Raw genomic sequence first — 19,362 nt, 5'->3', positions numbered from 1 at the left:
CAGTTCATTATTTCAACTGTCATTTAATCGTTTAGTACCTCTTTGAGGCACAGTACGTTTTTGCTAAAAAAGATTATAACCAAGTTGTAAGTTTTTTTGCTAGTGTGTTAAACATGTCTGACTCAGAGGAAGATATCTGTGTCATTTGTTCCAATGCCAAGGTGGAGCCCAATAGAAATTTATGTACTAACTGTATTGATGCTACTTTAAATAAAAGTCAATCTGTACAATGTGAACAAATTTCACCAAACAGCGAGGGGAGAGTTATGCCGACTAACTCGCCTCACGCGGCAGTACCTGCATCTCCCGCCCGGGAGGTGCGTGATATTATGGCGCCTAGTACATCTGGGCGGCCATTACAGATAACATTACAAGATATGGCTACTGTTATGACTGAAGTTTTGTCTAAATTACCAGAACTAAGAGGCAAGCGTGATCACTCTGGGGTGAGAACAGAGTGCGCTGACAATGCTAGGGCCATGTCTGATACTGCGTCACAGCTCGCAGAGCATGAGGACGGAGAGCTTCATTCTGTGGGTGACGGTTCTGATCCAAACAGATTGGACTCAGATATTTCAAATTTTAAATTTAAATTGGAGAACCTCCGCGTATTACTAGGGGAGGTCTTAGCAGCTCTCAACGATTGTAACACCGTTGCAATACCAGAGAAACTGTGCAGGTTGGATAAATACTTTGCGGTACCGGCGAGTACTGAAGTTTTTCCTATACCTAAGAGACTAACTGAAATTGTTACTAAGGAGTGGGATAGACCCGGTGTGCCGTTCTCACCCCCTCCAATATTTAGAAAGATGTTTCCAATAGACGCCACCACTCGGGACTTATGGCAAACGGTTCCCAAGGTGGAGGGAGCAGTTTCTACTTTAGCTAAGCGTACCACTATCCCGGTGGAGGATAGCTGTGCTTTCTCAGATCCAATGGATAAAAAATTAGAGGGTTACCTTAAGAAAATGTTTGTTCAACAAGGTTTTATATTGCAACCCCTTGCATGTATCGCGCCGATTACCGCTGCGGCAGCATTTTGGATTGAGTCGCTGGAAGAGAACCTTAGTTCATCTACGCTAGACGACATTACGGACAGGCTTAGAGTCCTTAAACTAGCTAATTCTTTCATTTCGGAGGCCGTAGTACATTTAACCAAACTTACGGCTAAGAACTCAGGATTCGCCATACAGGCACGTAGGGCGCTGTGGCTAAAATCCTGGTCAGCAGATGTTACTTCTAAGTCCAAATTACTTAATATACCTTTCAAGGGGCAGTCTTTATTTGGGCCCGGTTTGAAAGAAATTATCGCTGACATTACAGGGGGTAAGGGCCACGCCCTACCCCAAGACAAAGCCAAAGCTAAGGCTAGACAGTCTAATTTTCGTCCCTTTCGGAATTTCAAAACAGGAGCAGCATCAACCTCCACTGCACCAAAACAGGAAGGAGCTGTTGCTCGTTACAGGCAAGGCTGGAAGCCTAACCAGGCCTGGAACAAGAGCAAGCAGGCCAGGAAACCTGCTGCTGCCCCAAAGACAGCATGAATCGAGAGCCCCCGATCCGGGACCGGATCTAGTGGGGGGCAGACTCTCTCTCTTCGCCCAGGCCTGGGCAAGAGATGTTCAGGATCCCTGGGCACTAGAGATCATATCTCAGGGATACCTTCTAGACTTCAAATTATCTCCCCCAAGAGGGAGATTTCATCTGTCAAGGTTGTCAACAAACCAGATAAAGAAAGAAGCGTTTCTACGCTGCGTACAAGATCTGTTATTAATGGGAGTGATCCATCCGGTTCCGCGGTCGGAACAAGGACAAGGGTTCTACTCAAACCTGTTTGTGGTTCCCAAAAAAGAGGGAACTTTCAGGCCTATCTTAGATTTAAAGATTCTAAACAAATTCCTAAGAGTTCCATCGTTCAAAATGGAAACTATTCGGACAATTTTACCCATGATCCAAGAGGGTCAGTACATGACCACTGTGGATTTAAAGGATGCTTACCTTCACATTCCGATCCACAAAGATCATCACCGGTATCTAAGGTTTGCCTTCTTAGACAGGCACTACCAGTTTGTAGCTCTTCCATTCGGATTGGCTACGGCTCCAAGAATCTTCACAAAGGTTCTGGGTGCCCTTCTGGCGGTACTAAGACCGCGAGGGATTTCGGTAGCTCCGTACCTAGACGACATTCTAATACAAGCTTCAAGCTTTCAAACTGCCAAGTCTCATACAGAGTTAGTTCTGGCATTTCTAAGGTCGCATGGATGGAAAGTGAACGAAAAGAAGAGTTCTCTCTTTCCTCTCACAAGAGTTCCATTCTTGGGGACTCTTATAGATTCTGTAGAAATGAAGATTTACCTGACAGAAGACAGGTTAACAAAGCTTCAAAATGCATGCCGTGTCCTTCATTCCATTCAACACCCGTCAGTAGCTCAATGCATGGAGGTGATCGGCTTAATGGTAGCGGCAATGGACATAGTACCTTTTGCACGCCTACATCTCAGACCGCTGCAATTATGCATGCTAAGTCAGTGGAATGGGGATTACTCAGATTTGTCCCCTACTCTGAATCTAAATCAAGAGACCAGAAATTCTCTTCTATGGTGGCTTTATCGGCCACACCTGTCCAGGGGGATGCCATTCAGCAGGCCAGACTGGACAATTGTAACAACAGACGCCAGCCTACTAGGTTGGGGCGCTGTCTGGAATTCTCTGAAGGCTCAGGGACTATGGAATCAGGAGGAGAGTCTCCTGCCAATAAACATTCTGGAATTGAGAGCGGTTCTCAATGCCCTTCTGACTTGGCCCCAGTTAACAACTCGGGGGTTCATCAGGTTTCAGTCGGACAACATCACGACTGTAGCTTACATCAACCATCAGGGAGGGACAAGAAGCTCCCTAGCAATGATGGAAGTATCAAAGATAATTCGCTGGGCAGAGTCTCACTCTTGCCACCTGTCAGCAATCCACATCCCGGGAGTGGAGAACTGGGAGGCGGATTTCTTGAGTCGCCAAACTTTTCATCCGGGGGAGTGGGAACTTCATCCGGAGGTTTTTGCCCAAATACTTCGACGTTGGGGCAAACCAGAGATAGATCTCATGGCGTCTCGCCAGAACGCCAAACTTCCTCGCTACGGGTCCAGATCCAGGGATCCGGAAGCAGTTCTGATAGATGCTTTGACAGCACCTTGGAACTTCGGGATGGCTTATGTGTTTCCACCCTTCCCGCTGCTTCCTCGATTGATTGCCAAAATCAAACAGGAGAGAGCATCAGTAATTCTAATAGCACCTGCATGGCCACGCAGGACTTGGTATGCAGATCTAGTGGACATGTCATCCTGTCCGCCTTGGTCTCTACCTCTAAGACAGGACCTTCTGATACAGGGTCCATTCAAACATCAAAATCTAACTTCTCTGAAGCTGACTGCTTGGAAATTGAACGCTTGATTTTATCAAAACGTGGTTTTTCTGAGTCGGTTATTGATACCCTGATTCAGGCTAGGAAGCCTGTTACCAGAAGGATTTACCATAAAATATGGCGGAAATACCTATACTGGTGCGAATCCAAAGGTTACTCCTGGAGTAAGGTTAGGATCGCTAGGATATTGTCTTTTCTACAAGAAGGCTTAGATAAGGGTTTATCAGCTAGCTCATTAAAGGGACAGATTTCAGCTCTGTCCATCTTGTTACACAGGCGTCTGTCAGAAGATCCAGACGTCCAGGCTTTTTGTCAGGCTCTAGCTAGGATCAAGCCTGTGTTTAAGGCTGTTGCTCCGCCATGGAGTTTAAACTTAGTTCTTAACGTTTTACAGGGTGTTCCGTTTGAACCCCTTCATTCCATTGATATAAAATTGTTATCTTGGAAAGTTCTGTTTTTAATGGCTATTTCCTCGGCTCGAAGAGTTTCTGAGTTATCAGCCTTACATTGTGATTCCCCTTATCTGATTTTTCACTCAGACAAGGTAGTTCTGCGTACTAAACCTGGGTTCTTACCTAAGGTAGTCACTAACAGGAACATCAATCAAGAGATTGTTGTTCCATCCCTGTGTCCAAATCCTTCTTCAAAGAAGGAACGTCTTCTACACAATCTGGATGTAGTTCGTGCCCTCAAGTTCTACTTGCAGGCAACTAAAGATTTTCGCCAAACTTCTTCCCTGTTTGTCGTTTATTCTGGACAGAGGAGAGGTCAAAAAGCTTCTGCTACCTCTCTCTCTTTTTGGCTTCGTAGCATAATACGTTTAGCCTATGAGACTGCTGGACAGCAGCCTCCTGAAAGAATTACAGCCCACTCCACTAGAGCTGTGGCTTCCACTTGGGCCTTTAAGAATGAGGCCTCTGTTGAACAGATTTGCAAGGCTGCAACTTGGTCTTCGCTTCATACTTTTTCCAAATTTTACAAATTTGATACTTTTGCTTCTTCGGAGGCTATTTTTGGGAGAAAGGTTCTTCAGGCAGTGGTTCCTTCTGTATAATGAGCCTGCCTATCCCTCCCGTCATCCGTGTACTTTTGCTTTGGTATTGGTATCCCAGAAGTAATGATGACCCGTGGACTGATCACACATAACAGAAGAAAACATAATTTATGCTTACCTGATAAATTCCTTTCTTCTGTTGTGTGATCAGTCCACGGCCCGCCCTGTTTTAAGGCAGGTAAATATTTTTTAAATTATACTCCAGTCACCACTTCACCCTTGGTTACTCCTTTCTCGTTGATTCTTGGTCGAATGACTGGGACTGACGTAGAGGGGAGGAGCTATATGCAGCTCTGCTGGGTGAATCCTCTTGCATTTCCTGTTGGGGAGGAGTTATATCCCAGAAGTAATGATGACCCGTGGACTGATCACACAACAGAAGAAAGGAATTTATCAGGTAAGCATAAATTATGTTTTCTTCTAAATCGACTCTACTTTCCCTTTCTTTCCAGGGTAACAAATTATTTGGTTCTCAGTTGGATTCTATTATCTCAACTGTTACTGGTGGGAAAGGAACTTTTTTACCACAGGATAAAAAATCTAAGGGTAAAAACAGGGCTAATAATCATTTTCGTTCCTTTCGTTTCAACAAAGAACAAAAGCCTGATCCTTCATCCTCAGGAGCAGTTTCAGTTTGGAAACCATCCCCAGTCTGGAATAAATCCAAGCCTTCTAGAAAAGCAAAGCCAGCTTCTAAGTCCACATGAAGGTGCGGCCCTCATTCCACCTCAGCTGGTAGGGGGCAGGTTACGTTTTTTCAAAGAAATTTGGATCAATTCTGTTCACAATCTTTGGATTCAGAACATCGTTTCAGAAGGGTACAGAATTGGTTTCAAGATAAGACCTCCTGCAAAGAGATTTTTTCTTTCCCGTGTCCCAGTAAATCCAGTGAAAGCTCAAGCATTTCTGAAATGTGTTTCAGATCTAGAGTTGGCTGGAGTAATTATGCCAGTTCCAGTTCTGGAAAAGGGGCTGGGGTTTTATTCGAATCTCTTCATTGTACCAAAGAAGGAGAATTCCTTCAGACCAGTTCTGGATCTAAAAATATTGAATCGTTATGTAAGGATACCAACATTCAAAATGGTAACTGTAAGGACTATCTTGCCTTTTGTTCAGCAAGGGCATTATATGTCCACAATAGATTTACAGGATGCATATCTGCATATTCCGATTCATCCAGATCACTATCAGTTCCTGAGATTCTCTTTCCTGGACAAGCATTACCAGTTTGTGGCTCTGCCGTTTGGCCTAGCTACAGCTCCAAGAATTTTTACAAAGGTATTGTGGTATTTCCTTACTTGGACGATATCTTGGTACTTGCTCAGTCTTTACATTTAGCAGAATCTCATACGAATCGACTTGTGTTGTTTCTTCAAGATCATGGTTGGAGGATCAATTCACTAAAAAGTTCATTGATTCCTCAGACAAGGGTAACCTTTCTGGGTTTCCAGATAGATTCAGTGTCCATGACTCTGTCTTTGACAGACAAGAGACGTCTAAAATTGATTTCAGCTTGTCGAAACCTTCAGTCACAATCATTCCCTTCGGTAGCCTTATGCATGGAAATTCTAGGTCTTATGACTGCTGCATCGGACGCGATCCCCTTTGCTCGTTTTCACATGCGACCTCTTCAGCTCTGTATGCTGAATCAATGGTGCAGGGATTACACAAAGATATCTCAATTGATATCTTTAAAACCGATTGTACGACACTCTCTGACGTGGTGGACAGATCACCATCGTTTAGTTCAGGGGGCTTCTTTTGTTCTTCCGACCTGGACTGTAATTTCAACAGATGCAAGTCTTACAGGTTAGGGAGCTGTGTGGGGATCTCTGACGGCACAAAGAGTTTGGGAATCTCAGGAGGTGAGATTACCGATCAATATTTTGGAACTCCGTGCAATTTTCAGAGCTCTTCAGTCTTGGCCTCTTCTGAAGAGAGAATCGTTCATTTGTTTTCAGACAGACAATGTCACAACTGTGGCATACATCAATCATCAAGGAGGGACTCACAGTCCTCTGGCTATGAAAGAAGTATCTCGAATTCTGGTTTGGGCGGAATCCAGCTCCTGTCTAATCTCTGCGGTTCATATCCCAGGTATAGACAATTGGGAAGCGGATTATCTCAGTCGCCAAACGTTGCATCCGGGCGAATGGTCTCTTCACCCAGAGGTATTTCTTCAGATTGTTCAAATGTGGGAACTTCCAGAAATAGATCTGATGGCGTCTCATCTAAACAAGAAACTTCCCAGGTATCTGTCCAGATCCCGGGATCCTCAGGCGGAGGCAGTGGATGCATTATCACTTCCTTGGAAGTATCATCCTGCCTATATCTTTCCGCCTCTAGTTCTTCTTCCAAGAGTAATCTCCAAGATTCTGAAGGAATGCTCGTTTGTACTGCTGGTAGCTCCGGCATGGCCTCACAGGTTTTGGTATGCGGATCTTGTCCGAATGGCCTCTTGACAACCGTGGACTCTTCCGTTAAGACCAGACCTTCTGTCGCAAGGTCCTTTTTTCCATCAGGATCTCAAATCCTTAAATTTAAAGGTATGGAGATTGAACGCTTGATTCTTGGTCAAAGAGGTTTCTCTGACTCTGTGATTAATACTATGTTACAGGCTCGTAAATCTGTATCTAGAGAGATATATTATAGAGTCTGGAAGACTTATATTTCTTGGTGTCTTTCTCATCATTTTTCTTGGCATTCTTTTAGAATACCGGGAATTTTACAGTTTCTTCAGGATGGTTTAGATAAAGGTTTGTCCGCAAGTTCCTTGAAAGGACAAATCTCTGCTCTTTCTGTTCTTTTTCACAGAAAGATTGCTAATTTTCCTGATATTCATTGTTTTGTACAAGCTTTGGTTCGTATAAAACCTGTCATTAAGTCAATTTCTCCTCCTTGGAGTTTGAATTTGGTTCTGGGGGCTCTTCAAGCTCCTCCTTTTGAACCCATGCATTCATTGGACATTAAATTACTTTCTTGGAAAGTTTTGTTCCTTTTGGCGATCTCTTCTGCCAGAAGAGTCTCTGAATTATCTGCTCTTTCTTGTGAGTCTCCTTTTCTGATTTTTCATCAGGATAAGGCGGTGTTGCGAACTTCTTTTGAATTTTTACCTAAGGTTGTGAATTCCAACAACATTAGTAGAGAAATTGTGGTTCCTTCATTATGTCCTAATCCTAAGAATTCTAAGGAGAAATCGTTGCATTCTTTGGATGTTGTTAGAGCTTTAAAATATTATGTTGAAGCTACTAAGTCTTTCCGAAAGACTTCTAGTCTATTTGTTATCTTTTCCAGTTCTAGAAAAGGCCAGAAAGCTTCTGCCATTTCTTTGGCATCTTGGTTGAAATCTTTAATTCATCATGCCTATGTTGAGTCGGGTAAAACTCCGCCTCAAAGGATTACAGCTCATTCTACTAGGTCAGTTTCTACTTCCTGGGCGTTTAGGAATGAAGCTTCGGTTGATCAGATTTGCAAAGCAGCAACTACCATTTTGATGTGTTTTCTTCTTCTGAAGCAGTTTTTGGTAGAAAAGTACTTCAGGCAGCGGTTTCAGTTTGAATCTTCTGCTTATGTTTTCATTAAACTTTATTTTGGGTGTGGATTATTTTCAGCAGGAATTGGCTGTCTTTATTTTATCCCTCCCTCTCTAGTGACTCTTGCGTGGAAAGATCCACATCTTGGGTAGTCATTATCCCATACATCACTAGCTCATGGACTCTTGCTAATTACATGAAAGAAAACATAATTTATGTAAGAACTTACCTGATAAATTCATTTCTTTCATATTAGCAAGAGTCCATGAGGCCCACCCTTTTTGTGGTGGTTATGATTTTTTTGTATAAAGCACAATTATTCCAATTCCTTATTTTATATGCTTTCGCACTTTTTTCTTATCACCCCACTTCTTGGCTATTCGTTAAACTGATTTGTGGGTGTGGTGAGGGGTGTATTTATAGGCATTTTGAGGTTTGGGAAACTTTGCCCCTCCTGGTAGGAATGTATATCCCATACGTCACTAGCTCATGGACTCTTGCTAATATGAAAGAAATGAATTTATCAGGTAAGTTCTTACATAAATTATGTTTTTTATTTTCTTCAAGCAAGAGTTTTTTATTTTAAATGGTACCGGTGTGTACTATTTTCCCTCAGGCAGCAGATGGATGAAGACTTCTGCCTGGAGGCTGATGATCTTAGCAGTTGTTACTGAGATCTGGAGCAGTTCCCACAGAATGGCTGAGGAGTATTTAAGAAACTTCAGTGTGAGGAACGTTTTTCATGCTATAAGCAGTGAGGTATGTTCAGCCATTTTTTTCTGGAGGGACTGTGTTATTCCAGAATTGGCTGACAGTATCCCCATGAGGGAGAGGGTAAGCAGTAATCCTAAAGTATATAAAAAGGTGTTTTACTGGACTTGCATTTATGGGCTATACAAAAATGGTTGACACTGATGTTTGAATGTTTGTGGGCAAACGTTTATTTGTTGGGAGTGCAGTTAACGTTTTTAAAAGAGACGTTTTTATGCTTTATTAAGAGGGTACACATGGCTTCATTTCTGGGTTTCTGAACCCACATGGCTAGATTTTAGACCGCTCTGGTGCGGTCAATTTGGGCTGTAAGACATCGAGTGAGATGGGCGGGGCCTATTTTTGCGCCTCAGTTGCGCAGTTGTTTTTATCAAGCAAGCAGCAAGCTCCTGATCCGGTGGGCCTTTGTGAGCTGTATTGGGCCAAAACGAAGGTTTATCCCGGTTTTACAGACCCCTGAGGGCAGGTAGGCGCCACAGCAGGGCTGTGGCGAGGTGCAGGGGGTGCTTTTTGTTGAAATAAACGCGTTTGTAATTTTCCGTTTTTTCCTGTAAGGGTTAAGTATTCCTTTCCTTGTGGGGCAAACTTAGCTGCAGTATTGGGATGCTTTTACCATAAAATTGGGACAATTTTATTGTTTTTAAGCAGTTTTGGAAAAATTGTATGCTTTTTTTCTCTTAAAGGCGCAGTACCGTTTTATAAGATTGTTATTTTTTCACTAAATAAAGTGTTTTCAAGCCGGTTTGTGGTCATTACTAGCCTGTTGAACATGTCTGACATTGAGGAAAGCCAATGTTCCATGTGTTTAGAAGCCATTGTGGAACCCCCACTTAAAATGTGTCCCTCATGTACTGAAAGGGCCTTACATTGCAAAGAACATATTTTAGCTGATAAAAGTATGTCACAGGATGATTCTCAGTCAGAAGAGAATCAGGTTTTGCCATCTACTTCTCCCCAAGTGTCACAACCTTTAACGCCCGCACAAGCGACGCCAAGTACCTCTAGTGCGTCTAATTCTTTCACCCTGCAAGATATAGCCACAGTTATGTCTACTACCCTCACAGAGGTATTATCTAAACTGCCTGGTTTGCAGGGGAAGCGCAGTAGGTCTGGTATGAGAGTGAATGCTGAGCCCTCTAACGCTTTATTAGCCATCTCCAATGTACCCTCACAATGCTCTGAATTGGGGCTAAGGGAATTGTTGTCTGAGGGAGAGCTTTCCGATTCAGGAAAAATGTTGCCTCAAACAGACTCAGATATGACGGCTTTTAAATTTAAGCTTGAACAGCTCCGCTTGTTGCTCAGGGAGGTTTTAGCGACTCTGGATGACTGTGACCCTATTGAGATTCCTCCAGAGAAACTGTGTAAAATGGATAGATATCTAGAGGTTCCTTCTTGTACTAATGTTTTTCCGGTCCCTAAGAGGATTTCGAACATTGTTACTAAGGAGTGGGATAGACCAGGTATTCCGTTCTCCCCCCCCCCCTCCTACTTTTAAGAAAAAAATGTTTCCCATATCTGAGACCATTCGGGATTCATGGCAGACGGTCCCTAAGGTGGAGGGAGCTATTTCTACCCAGGCTAAGCGTACAACTATACCTATTGAGGACAGTTGTGCTTTCAAAGATCCTATGGATAAAAAATTAGAGGGTCTTCTAAAGAAAATATTTATTAATCAGGGTTTTCTTCAGCAACCTATAGCGTGCATTGTTCCTGTAACTACTGCAGCTGCTTTTTGGTTCAAGGCTCTAGAGGAGGCTCTTAAGGTTGAGACCCCATTAGAGGATATTTTGGATAGTTAGGGCTCTCAAGCTAGCTAATTCTTTAATTACAGATGCCGCTTTTCAACTGGCTAAATTAGCCACAAAAAATTCAGGTTTTGCCATTTTAGCGCGTAGAGCGTTATGGCTTAAGTCCTGGTCTGCTGATGTGTCATCAAAATCTAAGCTTTTAGCTATTCCTTTCAAGGGTAAGACCCTATTCGGGCCTGAACTGAAAGAGATCATTTCCGACATCACTGGAGGAAAAGGCCATGTCCTTCCTCAGGATAAGACAAATAAGATGAGGACCAAACAAAATCATTTTCGTTCCTTTCGAAACTTCAAAGGTGGTCCTCCTACCTCCTCCCCTGCCGCAAAGCAGGAGGGGAATTTTGCTCAATCCAAGTCAGTCTGGCGACCTAACCAGACCTGGAATAAAGGTAAACAGGCCAAGAAGCCCGCTGCTGCTACCAAGAAAGCATGAAGGGGCAGCCACCGATCCGGGACCGGGTCTAGTAGGGGGCAGACTTTCTCTCTTCGCTCAGGCTTGGGCAAGAGACGTTCAAGATTCCTGGGAATTAGAAATTGTGACCCAGGGGTATCTTCTAGAATTCAAAGATTCTCCTCCAAGGGGGAGATTTCATCTTTCACGATTGTCTGTAAACCAGACAAAAAGAGAGGTGTTCTTATGCTTAGTAGAAGACCTATATACTATGGGTGTAACCCGCCTAGTTCCAAAAGCAGAACAGGGGCAGGGGTTTTACTCCAATCTGTTCATGTTCCCAAAAAAGAGGGAACCTTCAGAACGATTTTAGATCTCAAGATCCTAAACAAATTTCTCAGAGTCCCATCCTTCAAGATGGAGACCATTCGGACTATTTTACCAATGATCCAGGAGGGTCAATATATGACCACCGTGGATTTGAAGGATGCGTATCTTCACATTCCTATCCACAAAGATCATCACCAGTTCCTCAGGTTCGCCTTCCTGGACAAACATTACCAGTTTGTGGCTCTTCCCTTCGGGTTGGCCACAGCTCCCAGAATTTTCACAAAAGTGCTAGGGTCCCTTCTGGCGGTTCTAAGGCTGCGGGGCATAGCAGTGGCGCCTTATCTGGACGATATCTTAATTCAGGCGTCAACTTACCAACTAGCAAAATCTCACACGGACATCGTGTTGGCTTTTCTAAGATCTCACGGGTGGAAGGTGAACGTACAAAAGAGTTCACTTATCCCTCTCACAAGAGTTCCATTCCTGGGAACTCTGATAGATTCGGCAAACATGAAAATTTTTCTGACGGAGATCAGAAAATCAAAGATTTTAAACACCTGCCGGGCACTTCATTCCATTCCTCGGCCGTCTGTGGCTCAGTGTATGGAGGTAATTGGACTAATGGTAGCGGTAATGGACATAGTTCCGTTTGCTCGCTGGCATCTCAGACCACTGCAATTATGCATGTTCAAACAGTGGAATAGGGATTATGCAAATTTATCTCCTCAGATAAATCTGGATCAAGAGACCAGAGACTCTCTTCTTTGGTGGTTGTCACAGGATCATCTGTCCCAGGGAATGTGTTTCCACAGGCCAGCTTGGGTCATAGTGATGACGGACGCCAGCCTATTGGGCTGGGGTGCAGTCTGGAATTCCCTGAAAGCACAGGGTGTGTGGACTCAGGAGGAGGCTGTCCTTCTAATAAATATTCTAGAACTGAGAGCGATATTCAACGCGCTTCAGGCGTGGCCTCAGCTGGCTTCGGCCAGATTCATAAGATTCCAGTCGGACAATATCATGACTGTAGCATATATCAATCATCAAGAGGGAACAAAGAGTTCTCTAGCGATGATAGAGGTTTCCAAAATAATTTGATTGGCAGAGACTCACTCTTGCCATCTATCAGCAATCTATATCCCAGGAGTGGAGAACTGGGAAGCGGATTTTCTAACTCGTCAGACTTTTCATCCGGGGGAGTGGGAGCTCCCTCCGGAGGTCTTTGCACACTTGATTCATCAATGGGGCACACCAGAAGTGGATCTGATGGCATCTCGTCAGAATGCCAAACTTCCTTGTTACGGGTCCAGATCAAGGGATCCCCAAGCAGTACGGATAGATGCTCTAGCAGTACCTTGGTCGTTCAACCTGGCTTATGTGTTTCCACCATTTCCTCTCCTTCCTCGTCTGATTGCCAGAATCAAACAGGAGAGGGCTACGGTGATTTTGATAGCACCTGCGTGGCCACGCAGGACTTGGTATGCAGACCTGGTGGAAATGTCATCTCTGCCACCATGGACACTGCCACTGAGACAGGACCTTCTCATTCAAGGCCCGTTCCAGCATCCAAATCTAGTTTCTCTGTGGCTGAGTGCCTGGAGATTGAACGCTTGATTTTATCCAAGCAGGGATTCTCTGAGTCGGTCATAGATACCTTGATTCAGGCTCGAAAGCCTGTTACTAGTAAAATTTACCATAAGATATGGCGTAAATATCTTTATTGGTGCAAATCCAAAGGCTACTCATGGAGTAAGATCAGGATTCCTAGGATTTTGTCCTTTCTCCAAGAGGGATTGGAGAAGGGGTTATCAGCTAGTTCCTTAAAGGGACAGATATCTGCTTTATCAATTTTACTGCACAAGCGTCTGGCAGATGTTCCAGACGTTCAGTCGTTTTGTCAGGCTTTGGTTAGAATTAAGCCTGTGTTTAAACCTATTGCTCCGCCATGGAGTTTTAATTTAGTTCTTAAAGTTCTTCAAGGGGTTCCGTTTGAACCTATGCATTCCATAGATATTAAGCTTTTATCTTGGAAAGTTCTGTTTTTAGTTGCTATGTCTTCGGCTCGAAGAGTATCTGAACTATCTGCATTGCAATGCGACTCGCCTTATCATGTTTTCCATTCTGATAAGGTGGTTTTGCGTACCAAACCTGGATTCCTTCCTAAGGTTGTTACTAATAAGAATATTAATCAGGAAATTGTTGTTCCTTCTCTGTGTCCTAATCCTTCCTCTAAGAAGGAGCGTCTGTTACACAACTTGGACGTGGTTCGTTCTTTGAAGTTTTACTTGCAAGCGACCAAAGATTTCCGTCAAACATCTTCTCTGTTTGTTGTCTATTCTGGAAGACGTAGAGGTCTAAAAGCTACGGCCACCTCTCTTTCTTTTTGGCTGAAAAGCATCATCCTGTTGGACAGCAGCCTCCTGAAAGGATTACAGCTCACTCTACTAGAGCGGTGGCTTCCACATGGGCTTTTAAAAATGATGCTTCTGTTGAACAGATTTGTAAGGCTGCGACTTGGTCTTCACTTCATACCTTTTCCAAATTTTCCAAATTTGATACTTTTGCTTCTTCGGAGGCTATTTTTGGGAGAAAAGTTCTTCAAGCAGTGGTGCCTTCTGTTTAGGCATCTGTCTTGTCCCTCCCATTCATCCGTGTCCTGTAGCTTTGGTATTGTATCCCACAAGTAAAGGATGAATCCGTGGACTCGTCGTATATTATAGAAGAAAAGTAAATTTATGCTTACCTGATAAATTGATTTCTTCTATGATACGACGAGTCCACGGCCCGCCCTGTCAATTTAAGACAGATTATATTTTTTGATTTAAAACTTCAGTCACCTCTGCACCTTTTAGTTTCTCCTTTTTCTTTCTATACCTTCGGTCGAATGACTGGGGGATGGAGTCAAGGGAGGAGCTATATAGACAGCTCTGCTGTGGTGCTCTTTTGCCACTGTTAGCAGGAGGATAATATCCCACAAGTAAAGGATGAATCCGTGGACTCGTCGTATCATAGAAGAAATCAATTTATCAGGTAAGCATAAATTTACTTTTTACTAGCTAAGATGTCATAAGTAAGAATTATATTTTATAAGTAACACTGTACAAGAAGGATGAAAATTAAGCAATGTATAAAAGATAAATGCAATTAGTAATTATAAATCCCCCTCGAACAGTGTTCTTATCTTACTCAAATGTAGCCTTAGTTTACAATATCCCCTAAAGAAAGAATCATCCTAAATTAAATGAATGAAATTATTTAACCATTTAACTCCAATCTATAAATAACTTGACATCACAAATTGTATTAATACCTATAGGATGTCCTGTTCTAAGGGTGTAAATCCAAAAGACTTCTTTCTTACTTAGATCCATGTACCTTTCTCCACCTCTTAATTTACCATCACTTGATCTATGCCTTGAAACTTGAGAAAAGTTGCACCCCCAATATGTTTGGCAAAATGTTTCGCCACTGGAGTCTTAGGGACCTCTGCTTCTAATGAAAGCAGATGTTCCCTGATCCTATCCTTCAAAAATCTTGAAGTAATTCCAACATATTGAAAATTGCAACAACCGCAAGTAATCAAGTATATCACATATGTTGAATTGCAATAATTCTATTTCTGATCTTATGTTTTACCTGTGTTAGTAGATGTAAATATGTCTTCAACTGTGGCATAGCCGCAGCTTTTGCAAGGTTTACCTCCATATTTATAGAAACCAGCTTTCTTAGAAAGCCAGTTACTGCTATTAATTTCTTTTTTATTTGTGTTAGTTGCAAAATTTCTGGCAATTCTATCTACAATGGTTTCAGCTCTACTTGAAACAAACTTACAATTCATGGAAACTGTTTGGAGATCACTATCCTTTTCTAGTATCGGCAGTCTCCTCTTGACAATTTCACAGATCTTATTGAATTGTCTGCTATAGGTAGTTATGAAATTGATATCTCCATAGCTTGTATTTTTTTCATTTTATCCTTTAAAAGATTCTATCAAATTCAGCTACTTTTTCGGAAACATTATGTAACAAAAGAGGGTCATACCCCCTATCTATTAGACGTGTTGTTAATTCTTTAGCATGTTGCAAATAAGATTCTACGTTAGTACAATTGCGTCTCAACCGAATATATTGGCCTTTGGGTATGCCTTTCTTCAAATGTTGTGGATGTAATGAATCAGCCCTCAAAATGGTGTTTCCACTAACTTCCTTTCTATATACCTCTGTATACTATCTTGGTCTTGGGTCGATAATACATCCAAATATGGCATACTAGTTTCTGCGGTATTAAATGTGAAATGCAAGTTACCAGTATTACTATTTAGATGTTCTTTGAATTCTTTCAAGGTGGCGATGGATCCCTCCCAAATCAGTAGAATATCATCTATAAATCTAGTGTAAAATTTGATGTTACTTGTATAAATGTTATTCTCACTGAAGATGATTCATCTTTCAAAGTCTGCCAGATACAAGCTAGCATATGATGGGTCAAATTTTGCCCCCATAACAGTGCCTCTTAATTGCATAAAAAATTCACTGATAAAGGTAAAGTAATTGTACTCTTATATTAGTAGCTTGTAGTCTTGTCTTTCCAAAAATCAATGTAAAATTTCTTACCATTAATAATAGTTTTGTTCCTTTTCTCAAGAATGCCTGAAATATAAATATAATATAACAAATATAGTTCATATTGCTGAATTTTGTGTTCCATAAGTAATAATATATAGCACTTTCTAATTAATGTCTCACTTTAGTTTTGAGATCCAGGAAGAGAATTGTTGGGAAGAATCTTGCTAGCCCTGATGACATTCTCCCAACCCCAGACTCTGGCAAGTAAGTAGGTACGCTGATTGTTCAATTTAATATCATGTGCAATGCATATTTATTATCATTTAAAAAGGTTCAACTTCTGCAGCACTATAACATTAGATGAATATTGACATGATAAAGAATGATAAAAAGTCAGTTACATGAACAATAAGGGGTGTAGAGGGCCAAACTTGTAAATAAACACCAGAAGGTAGGAAATTTGAGTGAAGAAACATAACAATAAATAGGTTAATGTAGGTTTTTATGGATTATATATATATATATATATATATATATATATATATATATATATATATATATATATATATAAACATAAACTCCTCTTCAGGGATTTGCACTCTCTTCTAACAAACAACTGCCCAGGGTGCTTGAAGCAATCATGCAGAATACTTAACGGAAAGCACTCACCGGGTCTTTAGCAAGTATATCAACAATACTTTATTGAATCATAAGGTGACGTTTCGTGGATTTTAACCCCGTCCTCAGACCACATAAAAGAAACAGTGTACATACCTTACTCCTTAAATACCCTCCACCAAAAGATCCACGTCGCAAAACCGGAAGTCACCCGGCATTCTGACTGCACCACTGCGCAGGCTCAGTCCGTCGCCATGGCTACTGGACGCGGTGCAGCTAAAAAACAAACCCATCATAGAGACATGTTAAAATCATTACAATATACACCAACTAAACTATGTATAATTATGAAATCTCATACATATGTCAGTGGAACAATAAATCCCATTTGAAACCTATATTATATTATACAGTGGATACGGTATAAGTATATATTCACTAGCATTAGTATTATTTTGCATCATACATCTGATCAATATCAGTTGCCATCATCCTCAACTAGCACAAACTGAACCAAAATAATAATCCTAGCATTAACCTAGGCTTATTTGCAGACTACAGCTAAAGGAAACAATTTGATACGTGATCAGCCTTATGCAAAGTGCGACATTTTTGCCATTTTCAGCACTCGCTACAGTACTCATATATATATATATATATATCAATATAACCAAATATGATTACTGGATAAGGCTAAAGAAAACTGTGCCAGTCCAGGTGAGTATTCAACCCCCCAGGTATCAGGCTACCTAGGTTGAATATCCATCTGGACTCACACTGAAGCAGCATTCTACCTCTATCCTCTCCTCTCACTGGGGGTGGGATGTGATTGATGATCACATATCTTATATCGGCAACCGTACGGCTAGTCAACGCGAAATGGCAAGCTACGGGTTGATCAGACCCCTTTTTATCTATAGCAGCTCGAATTGCAACACGATGGTTGGCCATACGGGTCCGGAGATCGTCTATAGTTTTACAAACATAGAATAACCCTCACAGACAAGATAACAAATGCACAATAAATGTTGTTGTGCAAGTTACTCTGTCGCATGGTATATTTACAGTTGGTACCTGGATGGGTGAAAAACTTAGCATTTAACAGACCATTACACGTAGTCCTGTAACTTTGGATAGGATCAACCTTAACCAAGATGTCTCTTAACGATCTTGATCTCCTGAAACCCACTTGAGGATGCAATGTCCCTTTAAATGGCAAAGTCTTATCAGTTTCCAGGATATTCCAATTTTTCTTCACCAGCTGTGGTAAGCCTCTTTTGTCAGATGTAAATGCTGTGGTGAAGATCAATCTGTCATTGTTACCCCGTACTGTTGAGGTCTGTAGAGCTGTATCCTGATACATTTCTTCAAAAGTCCTAAATTGTTGCTCAATATGTTTGCCACAGTAACCCCTTTGGAGGAATCTAGTCTTCAACTCTCCCAGTTGTTCCTGGACTTGGCCCTTTTTGCTGTTATTACGTATAACCCTTTTGAACTGGGAAATAGGGAGGGCATTGAAGTTGGATGACAGCTCGTCGCCTCCAACAGGGAATTTCTGTCATTTTCCTTTCTGAATAAAGTAGTGTGTAACTGTCCTGCCTCCATAGATATTCTTAAATCCAGGAAATCAACCATCCGAGGATGGTGAGTCATCTTAAATTGGAGGGATTGTTGCATTAAGATCTTTGAACCAGTTCTCCAACTCCTAATTCAGTGCCTATTCACAGAAGAAACAAATCGTCAATGTATCTTTTGAAATACTTAATGTGACGATGTTTAGAGATCAGTATCCCATTCCTCAAATTGAGCCATGTACAGATTGGCATACGATGGAGCCATATTAGACCCCATGGCCATCCCCATTAGTTGTAAATAAAATGACTTTTTTCAAATTTCAAGTAGGTTTTGGTAAGACAAAGTTCCAGCAATTCTAAAATCAACTCCACTGGAGGTTCCACTTAAGGATAACGGTTAAGGTGTTTCTGGATAGAAATAGCCCTTGTACATGAGGAATTATTGTGTACAGGCTCACCACATCAAGCGTCACCAGTATTATAGGTTCTTCAATTTTCGGGAACATTTTTATCTCTTTGATTAGGCTGATTGAATCAAGAAAAAATGAAGGCATATTATGCACCAATGGTTGTAGAATATTGTTGAGAAATATTGCAATGGGCTGTAAGAGGGACCCAATAGAAGACACTATAGGTCTACCCGGTGGTTGGGTAGGATGCTTGTGAACCTTGGGTAAGGTGTAGAAAGTTGGGGTGCGCAAGGGTATTGTACTTTCATAAAACCCACCTCATGTTTGTCCAACCATCCATCCTGCAAGGCCCGGTCCAGGACCTGATCAATCTGGGACTTGAATTGTTTTGTAGGATCGTGAGGCAGAAGTTTATAAGTTGTGACATCATTTAACTGTGACAATATTTCTTGCTGGTAGTAGACAAAATCCAGTATCACCAGTGCTCCACCTTTATCCGATTCACTAAAAATGAGGTCTTTCTTGTTACTTAATGTCTCCAATGCCAACCTCTCTTCTCTCAGCAAATTATTTCTGCATGCAGGTTTAACCCGTGCACATATTTCATTTGTTTGTTCCATTAATAGCCTAGTATAGGTCTTTGCTAGTTGAGGACGATGGCAACTGATATTGATCAGATGTATGATGCAAAATGATACTAATGGTAGTGAATATATACTTATACCGTATCCACTGTATAATATAATATAGGTTTCAAATAGGATTTATTGTTCCACTGACATATGTATGCGATTTGATAATTATACATAGTTTAGTTGGTGTTAAATGAACAAGTTAGTATTTACAGTTTGTTTGTCACTCCATATATTGTATTGATTTTAACATATCTCTAT

General features: G+C 41.6%; 1 protein-coding gene across 1 annotated transcript in view; it reads left to right on the top strand.

Moving 5' to 3' along the window:
* LOC128662969 (BRCA1-A complex subunit RAP80) overlaps positions 1-19,362 on the top strand; it is a 392,665-nt gene that overhangs the window by 162,969 nt on the left and 210,334 nt on the right. Inside the window, exon 3 of the mRNA XM_053717051.1 lies at positions 16,053-16,131. Within this exon, the coding sequence (XP_053573026.1) occupies positions 16,053-16,131 (79 nt within the window). The remainder of the gene's footprint in view (positions 1-16,052; positions 16,132-19,362) is intronic.

The sequence above is a fragment of the Bombina bombina genome, chromosome 6 (genome assembly GCF_027579735.1).
Source record: "Bombina bombina isolate aBomBom1 chromosome 6, aBomBom1.pri, whole genome shotgun sequence".
In the NCBI taxonomy this organism is placed as follows: Eukaryota; Metazoa; Chordata; class Amphibia; order Anura; family Bombinatoridae; genus Bombina; species Bombina bombina.
Note: the sequence above shows the minus strand (reverse complement) of the source record. Positions and strands in the feature narration are given on the sequence as shown.